The sequence below is a fragment of the Suillus paluster genome, assembly GCF_016628075.1.
Source record: "Suillus paluster strain FC165 chromosome Unknown EDB91scaffold_40, whole genome shotgun sequence".
Taxonomy (NCBI): Eukaryota; Fungi; Basidiomycota; class Agaricomycetes; order Boletales; family Suillaceae; genus Suillus; species Suillus paluster.
In genome coordinates this window covers 275,628-291,321 of record NW_024537600.1, presented here as the reverse complement: position 1 = coordinate 291,321, position 15,694 = coordinate 275,628, and the positions used below count along the sequence as shown (strand labels likewise).

Below are 15,694 nucleotides of genomic sequence, written 5' to 3'. Positions count from 1 at the left end.
GCATAAGGATATTTTGGACAGAGGTAGTCACCAGGATGGAGGTCGCATGTGGTTTGGAGGTCACACTTTCGATGATGGAACCATCAAACAGTTTGATGAAGATTGTAGATTTCCCATGCGGGATCTTTCAAATGCTTCACCACAGTCACAGGAAGACAAAGCATTTACATTCAATTTCAATGACATCAACAGAGCCTCCACGACCACATGCATACCGTGGGAACCTCAGAAAGACATGCACTTTGCCGATCACAACCCTTATATCGGTTTCTTTTGGGATCCCGAGCGCAACGTGGTTTACCTTTCGGAAGAAAAGAAGTCAAAGTACAGCCGTGTGATACAGAAGTGGCAAGAACGTGAGAATCACGTACTTAGAGATGTATAAAAGCTTCATGGTAAACTCATTCACGTCTCACTGGTATATCCACAAGGACGCGCTTATCTCATGAGGTTGGAGGTGATGCTCCAGATTTGCTATAAGAACCCATTTATGCCACACCAATCGGTTAACAACCTGCCAGAGGACATTACTTGGTGGGCAGGTCTTTTGCAGGAAGTCTTTATCAGATGTGACATTCCCCAACCACTCACTCTGCATGATCCAAAGGCGTTCTCAGATGCCAGCTCAGGAGTCGGAATCGCGGTCATTATTGGAAGTCAGTGGAGAGCTTGGAGATTACACCCTGGCTGGACCACTCTCAATGGACAACAAGATATTGGTTGGGCCGAAGCAGTCGGCTTTGAGCTTCTCATTCGACACATTATCGCCTTGGATAGACCGGAACAACACTTCCGAGTCTATGGTGACAATCAAGGAGTCATTGAAGGTTGGAGAAATGGGCGCAGCTGCAACGCAGCCGTTAACGAAGTCTTCCGTCGCATTTTCGACATCATACACGAATTACCATCTACACACTCTTTCCACCCAGTATACACCGCCAGCAGATCCAATCCAGCAGACCCACCCTCATGCGGCATCTATCCAAGCACAGATTCACTCCTTGCTCCCATCCCAATCCCAGATCTGTTGCAACGCTTCATCTATGATCCCTTCGACCTCTAAACCCAATCCACAACCTTCCAAAGACACCTCTAGCTCAACTCCCTCAGCATACCTACTATCTACCATCCCAACTGAAGCATTGACACGCACCATGAATAGCAACACCCACAGCGTGCAGCAAACGAACAGCAAGCAAACTTGGTTCTCTGCGCCACTTGCATCAACAATAGCACCGGCAATCCCCACTCCATACAAAGAGGGACTAATACCCGCTATATCTCCACTGTGCCCACATTGCCTAGCTCGTGATCACCTCAAATATTGGTATCCAGTAGAGAGTAGATCCATGCAGAACGCTAATGGCAAGATCCTAGCTATAACAGATGAAGATCTTCAGCGAGTGCTCACCATCATGAACACATCCTGGACACAGGGCACTAGAGAATCATATGGAGCGGGTTTACTAGTCTTTCATGTCTTCTGTGACACTAGGAGTATTCCGGAACAGCAGCGCTGTCCCGCCGATAACATCACTATCCTTACCTTCATTGCGAGCTGCGCCGGCTCTTATGCAGGAAAAACTCTAGCAAACTATGTTTTCGCTATCCGTGCTTGGCACGTGCTTCATGGCCAGACTTGGAACATTGTTATGACTAACGTTCACCGAATGGTAAAGATCAGATCACAACCACTAGGACTCGGTCACAGATGATGATGAAACAAGATAGGATTGAGCGTGAACATCTAAGCCTACACAAGTGTAGAAACAAAGAGGTTAAGTCTAAGGAGTACTTACGCTAACTAACCTACTTATATACATAACATTGAATAGGAGTCTGAAAGAAATCAGCCAATGAGAAAAGAGTCTGCGGATGACTAAGTATGACATCATGATATATAAGCGAATGAGTAAGACGGCAACTAAACAGAAACCCAAGTTCTGACTGGTTCTTCTTTGGGAAGCGAGATTGTTCTAGCCCTTGGAGTAGGGGAGCCAATCAGAGAAACCATGGGTGATATGTGAAGAGGTGAAGGTGTGACAGGGTAATGAGTCATGTGACTGGTTCGGGTACTGGAAGTAACCGAAGGGAAACCGAGAAATGAAAAATGGTTTGTATTTGGAATTTGTGACATTACCCCCTTTCTAGGATGAGTGTCCTCACGAATGTAAGATGATTGGATATTTTTCTGTCTCCATTCGAGGAAATCAGGGGTCGTGAGAATTGAAGTGGAGATTCACACCAATTTAACCACATTGGGGTTTTCCGCATAAAAGTCGGCTACAATGAGCGGCGTGTTCTTCACATCTTCCTCTGACTGCCATGTTGCTTCTGCTACTGAATATCCTTTCCAATTTACTAAATACTGCAACTTGCGTCTGTATAGGCAGCTTTGCAATATTTGCTCTGCTTCATATTCTGGGACTTGGTCAACAATCTCTGGCGGCAGACGCATTAGAGGTGGGCGGTCAACAAGTTGAGAGGTTTGATGTGGGGTGAGTAGCAATACATGGAAAACTGGATGAATGTGATATTTAACTGGGAGTTTTAACTTGTAGTTTAGCTTGCCAATCTTCTCTTCGATTTCAAATGGTCCAAGACGGCAGTCGGACAATTTTTGGCTCGGACAGCGTTGTTTGATGTTTGTCACATCTAACCATACCTTGTCACCTGGTTTGAATTCTGGTGCGTCTTTTACCTTTGGTCATAAAAGTGCTTCATTTGATTGTTCGCTATTTCTAGCATCGCCTTCGTCTCTCCTTGTGCCTCCTTCATCTTGGCTAGTCTCTGATCGGCTTGGGGAATCATGTTGGAAGAGTTAGGGGAAATTGTGAATTCGGGGTTGTAGCCGTAGACACATTTGAATGGGGAATGTCCAGTGACTGTTATGGAATTGTTATGTGTGAATTCAGCAATTGGAAGCCAAGAAACCCAATCATTCTGACGGTAGGATGTGAAGAGTCACAGGTACTGTTCGACTTCTTGATTGACTCGTTCTGTCTGTCCGTCAGTCTGTGGGTGATATGCTGTTGACATGGACCACTTGGTTCCTAGTCTTTTTGAGACTTCCTGCATGAACTTAGACACAAATTGTGTTCCCCTATCCAAAATCACCTTCTTTGGTGTTCCGTTCAACTTCCATACATGATTGAGAAATAAGTCCACGATTCCCTTAGAATCAACATCCTTGGTGGTTGGCGCAAGATGTGCTTGCTTGGTGAAGCGGTCAACGACTACTAGAATACTGTCTTTTCCTTGGGAGATGGGTAGATCGACAATAAGGTCACAGCTGATAGTCTGCCATGGTCCTTCAGGAATTTCATTTGGCTTCAAAGGTCCGTGGGGTTTTGACAGTAACACCTTCGTTTGCTTGCATTGATCACATCCATCTACATAGTCATTGACCCATTTCTGCATCTGAGGCCACCAGTAGTTCCGCGAGACAAGTTCGAGAGTTTTGGCACGTCCCATATGTCCTGCTGCAGGCGAGTCGTGGAAGATCTCTAGCACTGAACGACGTATTTCCTTGTTGTTGGGAACGTAAACTAATCCTCTGAACAGAATGAGTCCATCCTCCATATTCCACTCTTCCAATCCTCTTCTCAACTGCACAGGAGCCTTCTTCAGGGTTTCGATAGCATTTTGGACTTCCGGATCCAAATCAGTACAGTTTCTGATGTGCTTCAACAGCGATTGTTCTCCTTCTATCAGAATCTGACCTCTTTTTGCAGCTTTAATATGGAAAAACTCGGGTTTTAAAAGCACGTGATCCGAATTATCGTTTTCTACCCCCCCTCTGTGGTCTGGCCTCCTGGACAGAGCATCAGCAGTGTCATTAACCTTCCCCGGTTTGTGTTGCAGTGTGAAATTGTACTCTGCAAGGAACAAGGACCATCTTGCTTGTCTACGAGTTAACTTCTGGCTTGTCATGAAGTACTTGAGGTTCTTGTGGTCCGTCCAAATCTCTACCGGGTGCGGTGTGCCTTGCACATAATGCCTCCACTCCTCCAATGCACAGATGATGGCTAAAAGTTCTTTGTTGTGAATATCATAGTTCCTCTCCGCATCCTGCATTGATTTATTAAAAAAGGCCACCGGATGCCATAGTCCATCTTCTTCCAACTGAGAAAGTACACCACCAGTAGCGTAGTCGGATGTGTTGCTCTCTATCTTCTGTTTCTTATTTGCATCTGGCATAACTAGTACTGGTGTGGAAGTGAAATTGTCTTTGAGGGTTCTGAAAGCCTTCTCTTGTTTGTCCATCCATTCCCATGGTACATTCTTTCTAATGAGCTCATTCATGGGTCTGGCAATGTTCGAGAAACCGAGAATGAATCGACAGTAAAAGTTCGCAAATCCCATGAATCTTTGGATATCCTTGACGCAGGTAGGAGTGGGCCATTCTTGGACTCCTTTAACCTTGACTGGATCCATGGAAACGTGTCCATCTTTGATGATCAAGCCAAGAAATTCTACTTCCTTCTTCTCAAAGGAACACTTCTCCGGTTTGAGATAAAGATCATTGTCCTGCAGTCTCTGTAGTACTTTGTGCACCACCTTCCGATGTTTCTCTACATCATTGTTGGTGAAGACCAAGATGTCGTCAATGTAGACTACAACGACCTTGCCTTCCTTTAGATCTTGGAAGATTTGGTCCATCATAGTTTGGAAGGTAGCTGGGGAGTTTGTCATGCCAAAGTACATTATGACTGGTTCATGGTGTCCAAAAGGAGTTTTGAAGGCAGCCTTCCACTGGTCTCCTTCTTTCATTCTGATATTATTATAACCCCATCGAACGTCCATTTTCGAAAAGAGCTTTACACCAGAGAGACGATCAATGAGATCCTGAGAATGAGGGAGAGGGTATGCATTTTGGATGGTTTTCTCATTCAACCTTCGATAGTCCATGACGGGTCTGAGCTTCCTGTCCTTCTTAGCAACAAAGAAGAAAGGAGCTGCTACTGGAGATTCGGAATCTCTCAGACATCCCAAATTGTATTCTTGCTTTAACCACTTCTCACATGCTTCGTTTTCAGCGGGTGACAGGGGATATGCTTTCGCATTGGGAGGAAGGTCAGTAGGATCCTTGAGATCTACTTTATGATCCCACTTCTTAGACTCGGGGAATCGAGTAGACTCTTCTTTGGAGAAGACCTTAAGATAGTCATGGAGCCACTCTGGCACCATTTCCTCTACAGGCTTCTTTTCCTTCTTCTTCTTCTTCTTCTTCTTCTTCTCCTCCTGCTGCGCTAACTCTGATGCTACAGAACTTTTGTACCTGATCCACATGTTCCGTGATGAATCCTCATCCTCAACCTCTTCTATACCAGGCACATTCTTGGTAGCTCCATGTCCAACAGTAGTAGCAAGGTCTGATTGTTCTTCATCCTTGAGCCTGACATGTCCTCGCGATTCAAGCGACAAAGGTGAAGAGTTGAAGCTTGTCAATTTAACCCGATGATGGATAGAGGCTTCCTCGATATCCTCATCTTCATCATCTTCTGCCGGTATCAAGTTGGGCAACACCAAAGGGATCGAAAAGTTCGTGGCTTTTCACTTCTTTGCCTTGGTCTTCTTGTCCTTGACCTTGGCTTCTTGACATTTAACCGGGCAACGGTCTAATGCCACCTTCCCTGCATTCCAATCGATACTGGGGTTGTGGTATCATAGCCAATCTATTCCAATGATGACATCATCGGATCCTAGGTCTGTGATTAGAAAGGCCACTTCTTCCTCATGATCCCCTATTGTAAGCTTCAAATCTGCGTAACTTGTAATTGGTCCAGTGGAATTGTCTATTTCATCAATATTACAGATTGACATTGCTCGCAGTAACTGCTTGGTTTGGACTTGATTCTTTTTGACAAACTTTTCACTGATGAAGAGGTTTGTCACTCCACAGTCTACTAGAGCATTGATGACTGCTTTCTTGTGTTTCCCTTCCAACGTAACTGGCAAGTAGAAATGGTCTCGTTTATTCCCAGAACAAACTTCTGATACTTCTGTAAACATAATTGCTGAGTCACCAAGAATGGAAAAATGATTTTTCTGATCTAAGTTCGCAGTTAACTTCAATCTCCCTAAAAACCCTTCTATTCCTCTTTCTTCGCTGGGTTGTACATGCTGGAGAGGCAGATCCTCTCGTTAACAATGCAGTTAATATCTTCCAGTGTGAGTGCCTTCACTGCTGGAACTTCTTCTACCTTGCCGGCGCGGACAGCTGGTCCTTTGCCTTTGTCAAGGGGCTTTCCTGTGCAGTTACGAGCCATATGCCCGTCTTCTCCACAATGGTAACACTTGAATTCGCGTCCCAGTTGTCCTTGAGGTCGGGGTCTACCTCCTGTTGTGGTTGCATCAACGTCCATGGCATTTCCTCCCTGCGACGTGGTCTTGGGTGCTCCTGCTGGTGCAGGTGTTGTATTAGCACCTTGCCAGCGGTGAGGAACAAAGCCTGTCTTCTTCTCTTCGTCAAACTCCTCCAAGTTTTGTCCGATGACGAGCGCCTCTCTGATCAAGCCCTCCAGAGTGTCTTTCGTATCAGGGCGGACAAACGCCAACTGAAACTTGACCCGTTGGTCTGCTCTGAAGCGGAACTTGCGCATGAGCTCATAGTCAGAGAAATGGCAGTGGGAAATCTTCTGCTGGAAGAGGGAAACGTACTCTGCTACTGTGTGGTTTCCTTGATGGAGGGCTTCCAATTCCCTTGCTGCCTTCTCCTCTTTGTTGACAAGTCCCCACATGGCCTTCATGTTGTTCTTGATCTCGTTGTAAGACCTGGTCTTGCCTCCAAGAGCTTTTGGAGTGACACTCTCTGCCCACTTTGATGCTGACCCCCGACAGAAGGAAATTAAGCATGAGCTCTTCTGATGTTCTGTCGCTCCAGGGTAACCTGTGAAGTAGATTTTGAGTTGGGTGAGGAATGTGTCGACATCAATGGAGTTCTTATCCCCTGTGAAATCTGTGGGTTTTGCCATTTTGAGATCAGAGCTTGAAGTCCCAGGCATAGCGCCTTGGGTCTTCATTGTAGACAAGGTCTCCAAATCCTCGACCTTGAGCTCTGTGTCCCTCAGCCTGAGCCTCAGGTCCACAATCTCGTTGTCTGCACGTACCATGCCTGCTTGGAGCTCGTTGATCTCCCTCTGCAGTTGATCTATGAAGGCTCTGGTGTACGTTCTTTCTTGTTCGATGACAACTTGGATTGCGTCTGAAATGCTCTTGTGGGTGATGATAGTTGCCCCGGGACTTAAGATGCCTGGCGGTGCAGAAGGGCCTGCAGTTGGGGTGGTGGATGATTCTGCAGATCCTAATGGGGCCAATGGGTTGCGCCACGACAATGGTGCTGGAGACTGGATTGTCGCTCTGTCTGGAGCATCTGCTGGTGGAACGACTGCCGGAGCCATGGTTACTTCCATATCCTCAGAAACGGCGATCCCAGTTGTTTCTGGATTCTCGGACATGGAAGATGGAACAATGGGAATCCAGACAGGAAACATTGTTGTGTAACGCAAGAGCTCTAGCCACGACTAGGCAGGATCTGTATGGCGGGGCAATGATGACAAAGGTGTGAATGCAACGCGTGTAGTGGTTCGTCAACCTAAGTAGAACTTGAGAGGAGTTCGCGAAAGACGCGGTGAACCTTGGGTCTACTTTTAGCACCCTTGGTTCCTATTGTAATGTATTTAGACTGTGAGAGGACAGTTGCGAGTGCTGTTCTGTTACATAGAAAGCAGATATGTAGCATACAGTTGGCAGGGTTTTGGGCCTAACTGCAGACGTGCGTAAACAGGACCTAAGTGTCACTGATCCTTATGAACTGGTGGCTCATAGTAAGACGAGGGCCTGGTTCACTTCTACTAAAAAGGTAACGTAAAGAGTTTGATATAACAAAATGCATCAGGGAATGATGATTGAATTAAACGTAATCCGCGAGATAAATCTCAACAGAATAGCACGATGAAGTTTATCGAGAACAGCGACATCCAAGACAAAGTTCGAGTCAGAGTGGTAAGAAGACTTAACCTAATGTTATGACTAACATTCACCAAATGGTAAAGATCAGATCACAACCACTAGGACTCGGTCACAGATGATGATGAAACAAGATAGGATTGAGCGTGAACATCTAAGCCTACACAAGTGTAGAAACAAAGAGGTTAAGTCTAAGGAGTACTTACGCTAACTAACCTACTTATATACATAACATTGAATAGGAGTCTGAAAGAAATCAGCCAATGAGAAAAGAGTCTGCGGATGACTAAGTATGACATCATGATATATAAGCGAATGAGTAAGACGGCAACTAAACAGAAACCCAAGTTCTGACCGGTTCTTCTTTAGGAAACAAGATTGTTCTAGCCCGTGGAGTAGGGGAGCCAATTGGAGAAACCACGAGTGATATGTGAAGAGGTGAAGGTGTGACAGGGTAATGAGTCACATGACTGGTTCGGGTACTGGAAGTAACCGAAGGGAAACCGAGAAATGAAAAATGGTTCGTATTTGGAATTCGTGACAAACATGCAACAGGGCGAGTTAAAGACAGCGCTAGACAGCGCAGCTAAGCAGGCCCCAGCTCAGTCCAAGCGCGCTAAGAGAGAGCCCTTTACAGTTGCATCCATCATTCAGATCTGAACTCATCTGGATCTCAACTCTCCTCTTGACACCGCTATCTACGCATGTCTGACTGGTGCATTTTACTCCCTCGCCCGACTCGGGTGTTGGAAATCAGCCAATGTCAACATAGTAGTACAGATTGGATTTCTTTTGTTTAAACTGGACACTACCTTCTACGCAGTTACCATATTAGGAAACTCCGCACACGATACATTTGTTACTTGTTTTTCTCTCTTTTCCCCAGTCTCTTTTACTGTCGACTGGGGTAATTCATAGTCTAGCTATATACACATTCCTTACTGATGTACCCCAGGACTTACCAAGTCCTGTCTATCTAGGTACATACAATACGAGTCTCTTTTACTGTCGACTGGGGACTTACCAAGTCCTGTCTATCTAGACGTTTACCATCTTTTAGGTTATGAGCCCTGCCTGACGCAGGCACCAATATCATCATTAAGACTCACCGAATTCATCGCGCATAGTCCACGCTTGAATACCGCCATATCCACTGCAAAAATCGCAGATCTGACCTCACACATGTTTTTGAGCAGAACTCGATACACAACTTATTGAACCATGGCTGAAGACCCATGTGGACACCTCCCATCATCAACCGTAGGGAACCTCGGACCTGCTACATTTGATACCCCAAACCCATCACCCGCTAATCTCAGAATCCCACCTAACAACAACTCTCGTTCACCATCTTGTTCACGATCTGCCACACCACGACCTAACATCATCGACGAGAACACGTCTGATGAAGACGAGACTCACTTCACACTGAAAAAGTCCATCAATCCATCAAAATTCACCCACCTTCTCCAATTACGCCCTAAACTCACCACAACAAATTATGCAACATAGACAAGCACCATCTATCGTGCACTCGAGACCATCAGGCTACACATTTACGTAGACCCAGACTTTGTGCAGCCATTGCACAGTTTGCTCAACGAAAGACATCACCCTGTCCGTTGGAACAAAGCGAACATGTTTGTTTGCTCGGTACTTACCTCGTGCATGACAGAGGATGTCATGTCTCAGTTGGCCCACCTACAATGTGCCTCTGATATATGGGCAGATGCGAGATGACTATACTCAGGCACCATGGCCACAGACTGGACCCTCGTGATAACCTCACTCGTCACAACACGCTATAATGACGGCGAAGATATCAATGCCCATATAGCAAAGATGAAAGGGTACCGTCAGGACTTTATCCTGATGCGACGTGATATTGAAGATGAACTATTTGCATGCTTCTTATGCATATCCATGCCAGCAGCTTGGAATTATGTGTTCGCAGCTCTCCCTGACCATTACAAATCAGTTGAAGTTGAACGACGGGTCAGAGATGAGTTTGGTGTCCACACAAGCCAATCTGGCACCTCCAGCACCTCATATCAAGTAACATGAGGAGGTAAAAGCCGAAGCGGACACAGCCGCACACCCATACCAGGCCAACCTTACTGCGAGAACTGCCATATTTCTGGTCATTTGACCAAGGATTGCTATTCGAAGAGTGGCGAGAAACAGGGTCAAGGCCCTCGCCAAGATAACAAGAAGTCAAAGAGAGCTGACAAGGGGGATGCAAGGACGAGAAATCCCGCAAGGGGAAACAGAAGTTTAAGCTGAAAAAGGCCAATCAAGCTGTCGTGGATGAAGACAACTCTAGCGACGCTGATGAAGACCAATCAGACACCGAACACTCGTCCTACATCACCAGTACTTCCTCCTGCTCTCGCTTTGGCTGGATACTTGACGGCGGATCAACCACCCACATATGCACTGAACAAGCAGTCTTTGCAACCTTCACCCCATCAGAGGAGCACATCCAAGGGATTGTGAAAGACAGACCGGTACTCCAAGTACTTGGTCACGGATCAGTACTAGTAAATGTCTCTGTGAAGGGATGTCCTGACCATATTGTCAAATTGACAAATGTCCATTACTGCCCCAATGCTCATGACAACCTGATGTTGGAAAGCCATATGGACCGAAAGGGGATGGAGATCACAAAGCGAAACAGACGGCTCACCATTAAGAAACCCAATGGTGAGACTGTAATGGAAGGGAAATTGACCAACAATCTATACGAGATCAACAGTGTCATTGCACCACCAAACACAAGTTCGTCTCATCTCGTGATGTCATAGTCTATGAGAAAACCTTCAGCCAGCCCGACAACAAACCGTCCCTACTCCTGAGATCTCCGCTCCGAGTAAGGGGGTGCCAAAACCAACCATGATTGTTGACCCTCCCGCTCAGATCGAGGGGGTGACAGACGGAGATTCTAATCCAACCATGATCGAGGCACCAGCACCTGCCGAAGAACCCCCAGCACCTACACCAATAGAAACCATCATTCCCACTGCAAATCCACCTCCCAAACTGACACTAGTTCAACCCCAACGCTCAGAACGAACTACATGCCTGTCATGGAAAAAGCAAGCTGCAGATGTCCAGAAGGCCAAATCCAAGAAGGACAAAGCTGATCGCAAGGCATGCCACAAGGACCAAACTCAACGCCAACGTAAAACAAACACGGACACTTTGCCACTCGAAAATACCACTGTTGGCGAAGTCGCCCAGCTCGCATACCTTGCAGCATATGGCCAGCGAATCCCACAGCACTTCCGAGCTGCCAATGTTAGCAATGAAGCAGACCAGTGGTGGAAGGCGATGCATGAGCAGATCGAGATGCTGCAGAGGAGAGGGACATGGGAGTTAGTCAAGAAGCCGAAGGATCACAAAGTCATAGGATGTCGATGGACATATACCCTCAAACTCAGCCCCGATGGAGAAATCACACGATACAAGGCACGGCTTGTCGCGCAAGGATACTCGCAGATCCCAGGTGTCGACTACAGTGACACATTTTCACCAACTGTCCGACTCGACTCACTTCATACAATATTGCACTTCGCAGCTTCACACGGCTGGTACCGCGGACAAGATGATGTCACCAGGGCATTTCTCCACAGCAAGATCAACCACAAAATCTATATGCGGCAACCTGAAGGCTTCAGCAACGGTACTAGCAGAGTCGCGAAACTCCTACTTAGCCTTTATGGAATCAAACAAGGCTCGCACCTGTGGAATAAGCATATGCACCAAGGATTAGTTTCCTGCGATTTCGTCCATTGTGCCTCCGACCATGCAGTATACACCCGCCATACAAAGATGGGTAGATCAATCGTTGCATGGCATGTAGACAATGCCATCACTGTCTCCAACAGTCCCAAAACACTTGCAGAGACCTGCACCAAGCTACACAAGCTATTTGAGATGAAGGAAGAAGACCCAGACTGGCTGATGGGATTCACGCTCACCAATGATCGCAAAAACCATTCTGTTACCATCTCACAGGCCCAGTATGTTGACACGATCCTCAAACATTTTAGGATGGACAGGTGCAATCCCGTACAGATGCCAATCGATCCAAACACCGTCCTATCAAAAACAGAGGGCCCTAAAACGGACGAAGAAGTCGCAGAAATGAAGACCTTACCATATCGCAAACTCATCGGAGCAATCACTTGGATTGCCATGGTCTCGCGCCCTGACCTTGCATTTGCAAGCAGTCACCTTGGGAAGTTCAGTGCAAATCCAGGCAAGGCACATTGGAGGGCAGCAATACAAGTTTTGCACTACCTCGCTGGTACATGCGACTTTCGGCTAGTACTAGGCGAAAATGGCAAGGATGCAGACATACTCACTGGATACAGTGACTCGGATTGGGCACGCGACATTGATGACCGCCGGTCGATGTCAGGGTATGTCTTCACACTCAGCAACCGCATAATCTTGTGGAATAGCAAGAAACAAGCAACCGTAGCCGCCTCGTCAACTGAGGGAGAGTACATGGCTCTCTCACATGCATCCAAACAGGCAATATGGATAGGTTACCTGTTGAGGGACATTGGAGTGTATGACAAAGACCCCAGCACGGAGATATTCGTCGACAACACAGGATGCATTAGTCTCACAAAGGAAGCCCGTTTCCACGCACGTACGAAACACATTGACGTCCATTACCATTTCATCCGCGAATGCGTCGAAGACGGGACACTGGAGCTCACCCACATCCCATCAGCCGAAATGCTCGCCAACGGACTCATGAAACCACTTCCGTGTCTCAACTTTCAGAGGATGATAGAGGAACTAGCTCTGTTGCCAGACTGAGGGTGTGTGTTGGAAATCAGCCAATGTCAACATAGTAGTACAGATTGGATTTCTTTTGTTTGAACCAGACACTACCTTCTACGCAGTTACCATATTAGGAAACTCCGCACACGATACATTTGTTACTTGTTTTTCTCTCTTTTCCCCAGTCTCTTTTACTGTCGACTGGGGTAAGTCATAGTCTAGCTATATACACATTCCTTACTGATGTACCCCAGGACTTACCAAGTCCTGTCTATCTAGACATTTACCGTCTTTTATCGGGGAGTTCACAGTCCAGTCTATCAAAGCAGCCAAGGAAGGTAGCCAATTTGTCACACGAGCAGACCTAACTTTGGAATGCCAAGACCATCACGTCTTACAAGTTTCCAAGATACGCATACCATGCACCAAAGTTTCGCAGACTGGAGAGGATGTCTACTGGGCAGAGCCATCAGACGCGACAGACCCCAAAGGCGCACTCCTGCATCACTTTACCATTAATAACCACATTTGTTCGCATGGAAACATGCCACAGGCATGCGCCCCTTAACTTGGGCGGCTTTCTTGCAGAGGATCGGAAATATAGCCAAACAAGGTCACTGTCCAGACTTGAAGGGTCATGGTATCTGCATCGGAGGAACACTTGAGTACTTACTGCGCGGAGTCCCGTTTGACATGGTCAAATCAATGGGAAGATGGTCGAGTGAAGCATTCACCATCTATCTATGCAACCATGCAGTCATAGTAATGGCACCATACCTACAAGACACACCAATCATTGAACCCTTCACTCATTATACCATGGCACGGTTGTGCTAATTTGAGGTGTGTCTCGCCCGCTCCTTATAACGGGGAGTCCAAGCTTCGCCTGACGCGTCGCTGGGCTCCTTAAAATTTGGGAATCACGGCTCATCTTGACCTCTTAGGTTCGGAGTGTTGTTTCTGGCTGAAAACCCCTTCGGGGCTTTGACCAAATACTTACATACCTTTCGCATCTTGTCGCTATCAAGTCTCAGTATTCGTCTAGGACAATACACTTGTTTCTTCTCTGACCGCAAAAGATAGATAATCACATAGATGAGTTCCCATAATCAGCATAAATACTGTCTGTGATAATGAAGCGTGAGCTTTCATTATCACTGCCTTTTGGCGTAATGGTTAAGGGACGACAGTCTTGACTACTTACAACGTGTTCGCCTCATCACAGTTTAGTCTGTCCGTGAATACATCCCACACAACCAGAGAGTACAAGAACATAATTAATTCTTGACAGTTACAGTTGCTTTCAATGTTTATTAAAAATGGGAACTTATCAGTCCCGCTCTCCACCACAACTCTCCAATGGACACCTTCGAACAACTTATTATTGCACTTGAAGACAGACTCAACAAGACTCATAGCCAGTCTTTCTGTATCAATTGAGTTACTAACATCCCGATCTGATGTTTTGTATTCAGTAACTGCCAGTGCATCCAGTAAGCAACATCGACAGTTCAAGTCCCTGCCACTCAATGAGTTCCACCGTGATGCCAATGCATACAAACATACCCATCAAAGGCCTCATCAATAAGGATATTAATATCCTCGTGGATTCCATCACTCCCTCCCACAATCATAGTTTTTTTGCTGACACTGACAGGCACCCTCCCCCTGTCCTACTATCACACCCTTGCTCCCCAAGCACCATTCTGAGCGCCCCTGTGGACTCTTTAGCACCCGTTCACCGCCTCTGACTCAGCAACACACTTCCGCACCACCGCCCGAGTTTCCCCACCCTGGCCTTGACCCTCAGCCAACATCATACAGAATGCATACCCCCAAGTCCCAAAGACAGCACCAGACCCCTCCTACGCAGTTCCTGCCCCCTCCACCTCAATCACAGCCACGATTCAGGACAGCCTCGCAGCCACAACCACCGCCTCAATCAGCACCTCCCTCCATTCCACACCCATCTCCAGCATATACCACTTGCCCGCCTTCAGGTCCATTAACTTCACCCCTCTTGCCACCTCAGCCCTCCACACCTCAACCCCTGCCCCCCTCCTTGCAATGTCCCTCTTGCATTTACTAATTCACACACTGAAGCAAAACCGACATACTTGAGAAAGGAGAACTCATGGCACACATTAGTACTTGGCTGGAGGAGGAGAGAGCAGCATCATATGAAAGAGATAGGATAGAGGGGGGGCAAGAAGAATGGAAATGGCAGGATAGAGAGAGGGAGGCGGGAAGGTTAGCCATGGAGGCCGAGCAAGAAGACACCCACATGCATCATGATGCATGTGCATGGCCCAGAAAACCCTGCCCAGAAGGTTGAGATGCATGACGAGTCTTGTCAATATATTTCGCCATCTTCGTCATCACCTCAGCCCCATTCTTCTCCCAAAATGACATTCATGGAGTGTTTGGGTCTATGTGTGATATGCCAGGATCTGGAGGCAAATATCATGATCGTAGGTTGCGGGCGAGTATTGATTTTCTTGATCTCGCAGACAGACTGATATCCCATCCGACCTATCTGAGAGACTCTTTGTTTTGGAGTGGCCCTGCAGTTCTTAACATCAACTTGTGCTGCCTTCCACTATCGACATTACCTGTCGGAACCAGCAAGCGTGGCCACAACAATCTTACTGTTCTCCGACGTTAACACGCACAAGTTTCTTGTACTTGACATGTGTAAGCACACCCTCAACCATGAACGACATGAACGCTATTCGACAAGATAGAAGAAAATGAAAATGACACCTGAGACGCAGCCAAATAAGAGTCCGCTGTGGGTACAACAAGTGCAGTGGAGAGAAGTCAATCTACAACACAGTTGGGTCTTTGCTGCCTGCTGCCTCACTTGGAAACAAGCACGTTCGACCCTTAAGGGGATTGCTACTGGGGAAACACTAGTCTCTGTCTA

General features: G+C 46.8%; 1 protein-coding gene across 1 annotated transcript; it reads left to right on the top strand.

The window, feature by feature from the left end:
- Positions 1 to 14,312: 14,312 nt before the first annotated feature.
- EDB91DRAFT_1250173 (uncharacterized protein) lies at positions 14,313 to 14,857 on the top strand (the record flags this gene model as incomplete). Its single annotated transcript, XM_041323194.1, has 2 exons — positions 14,313 to 14,372; positions 14,426 to 14,857. 2 exons carry the CDS (start codon positions 14,313 to 14,315, stop codon positions 14,855 to 14,857), a joined length of 492 nt encoding a protein of 163 aa, XP_041175562.1.
- Positions 14,858 to 15,694: the final 837 nt, after the last annotated feature.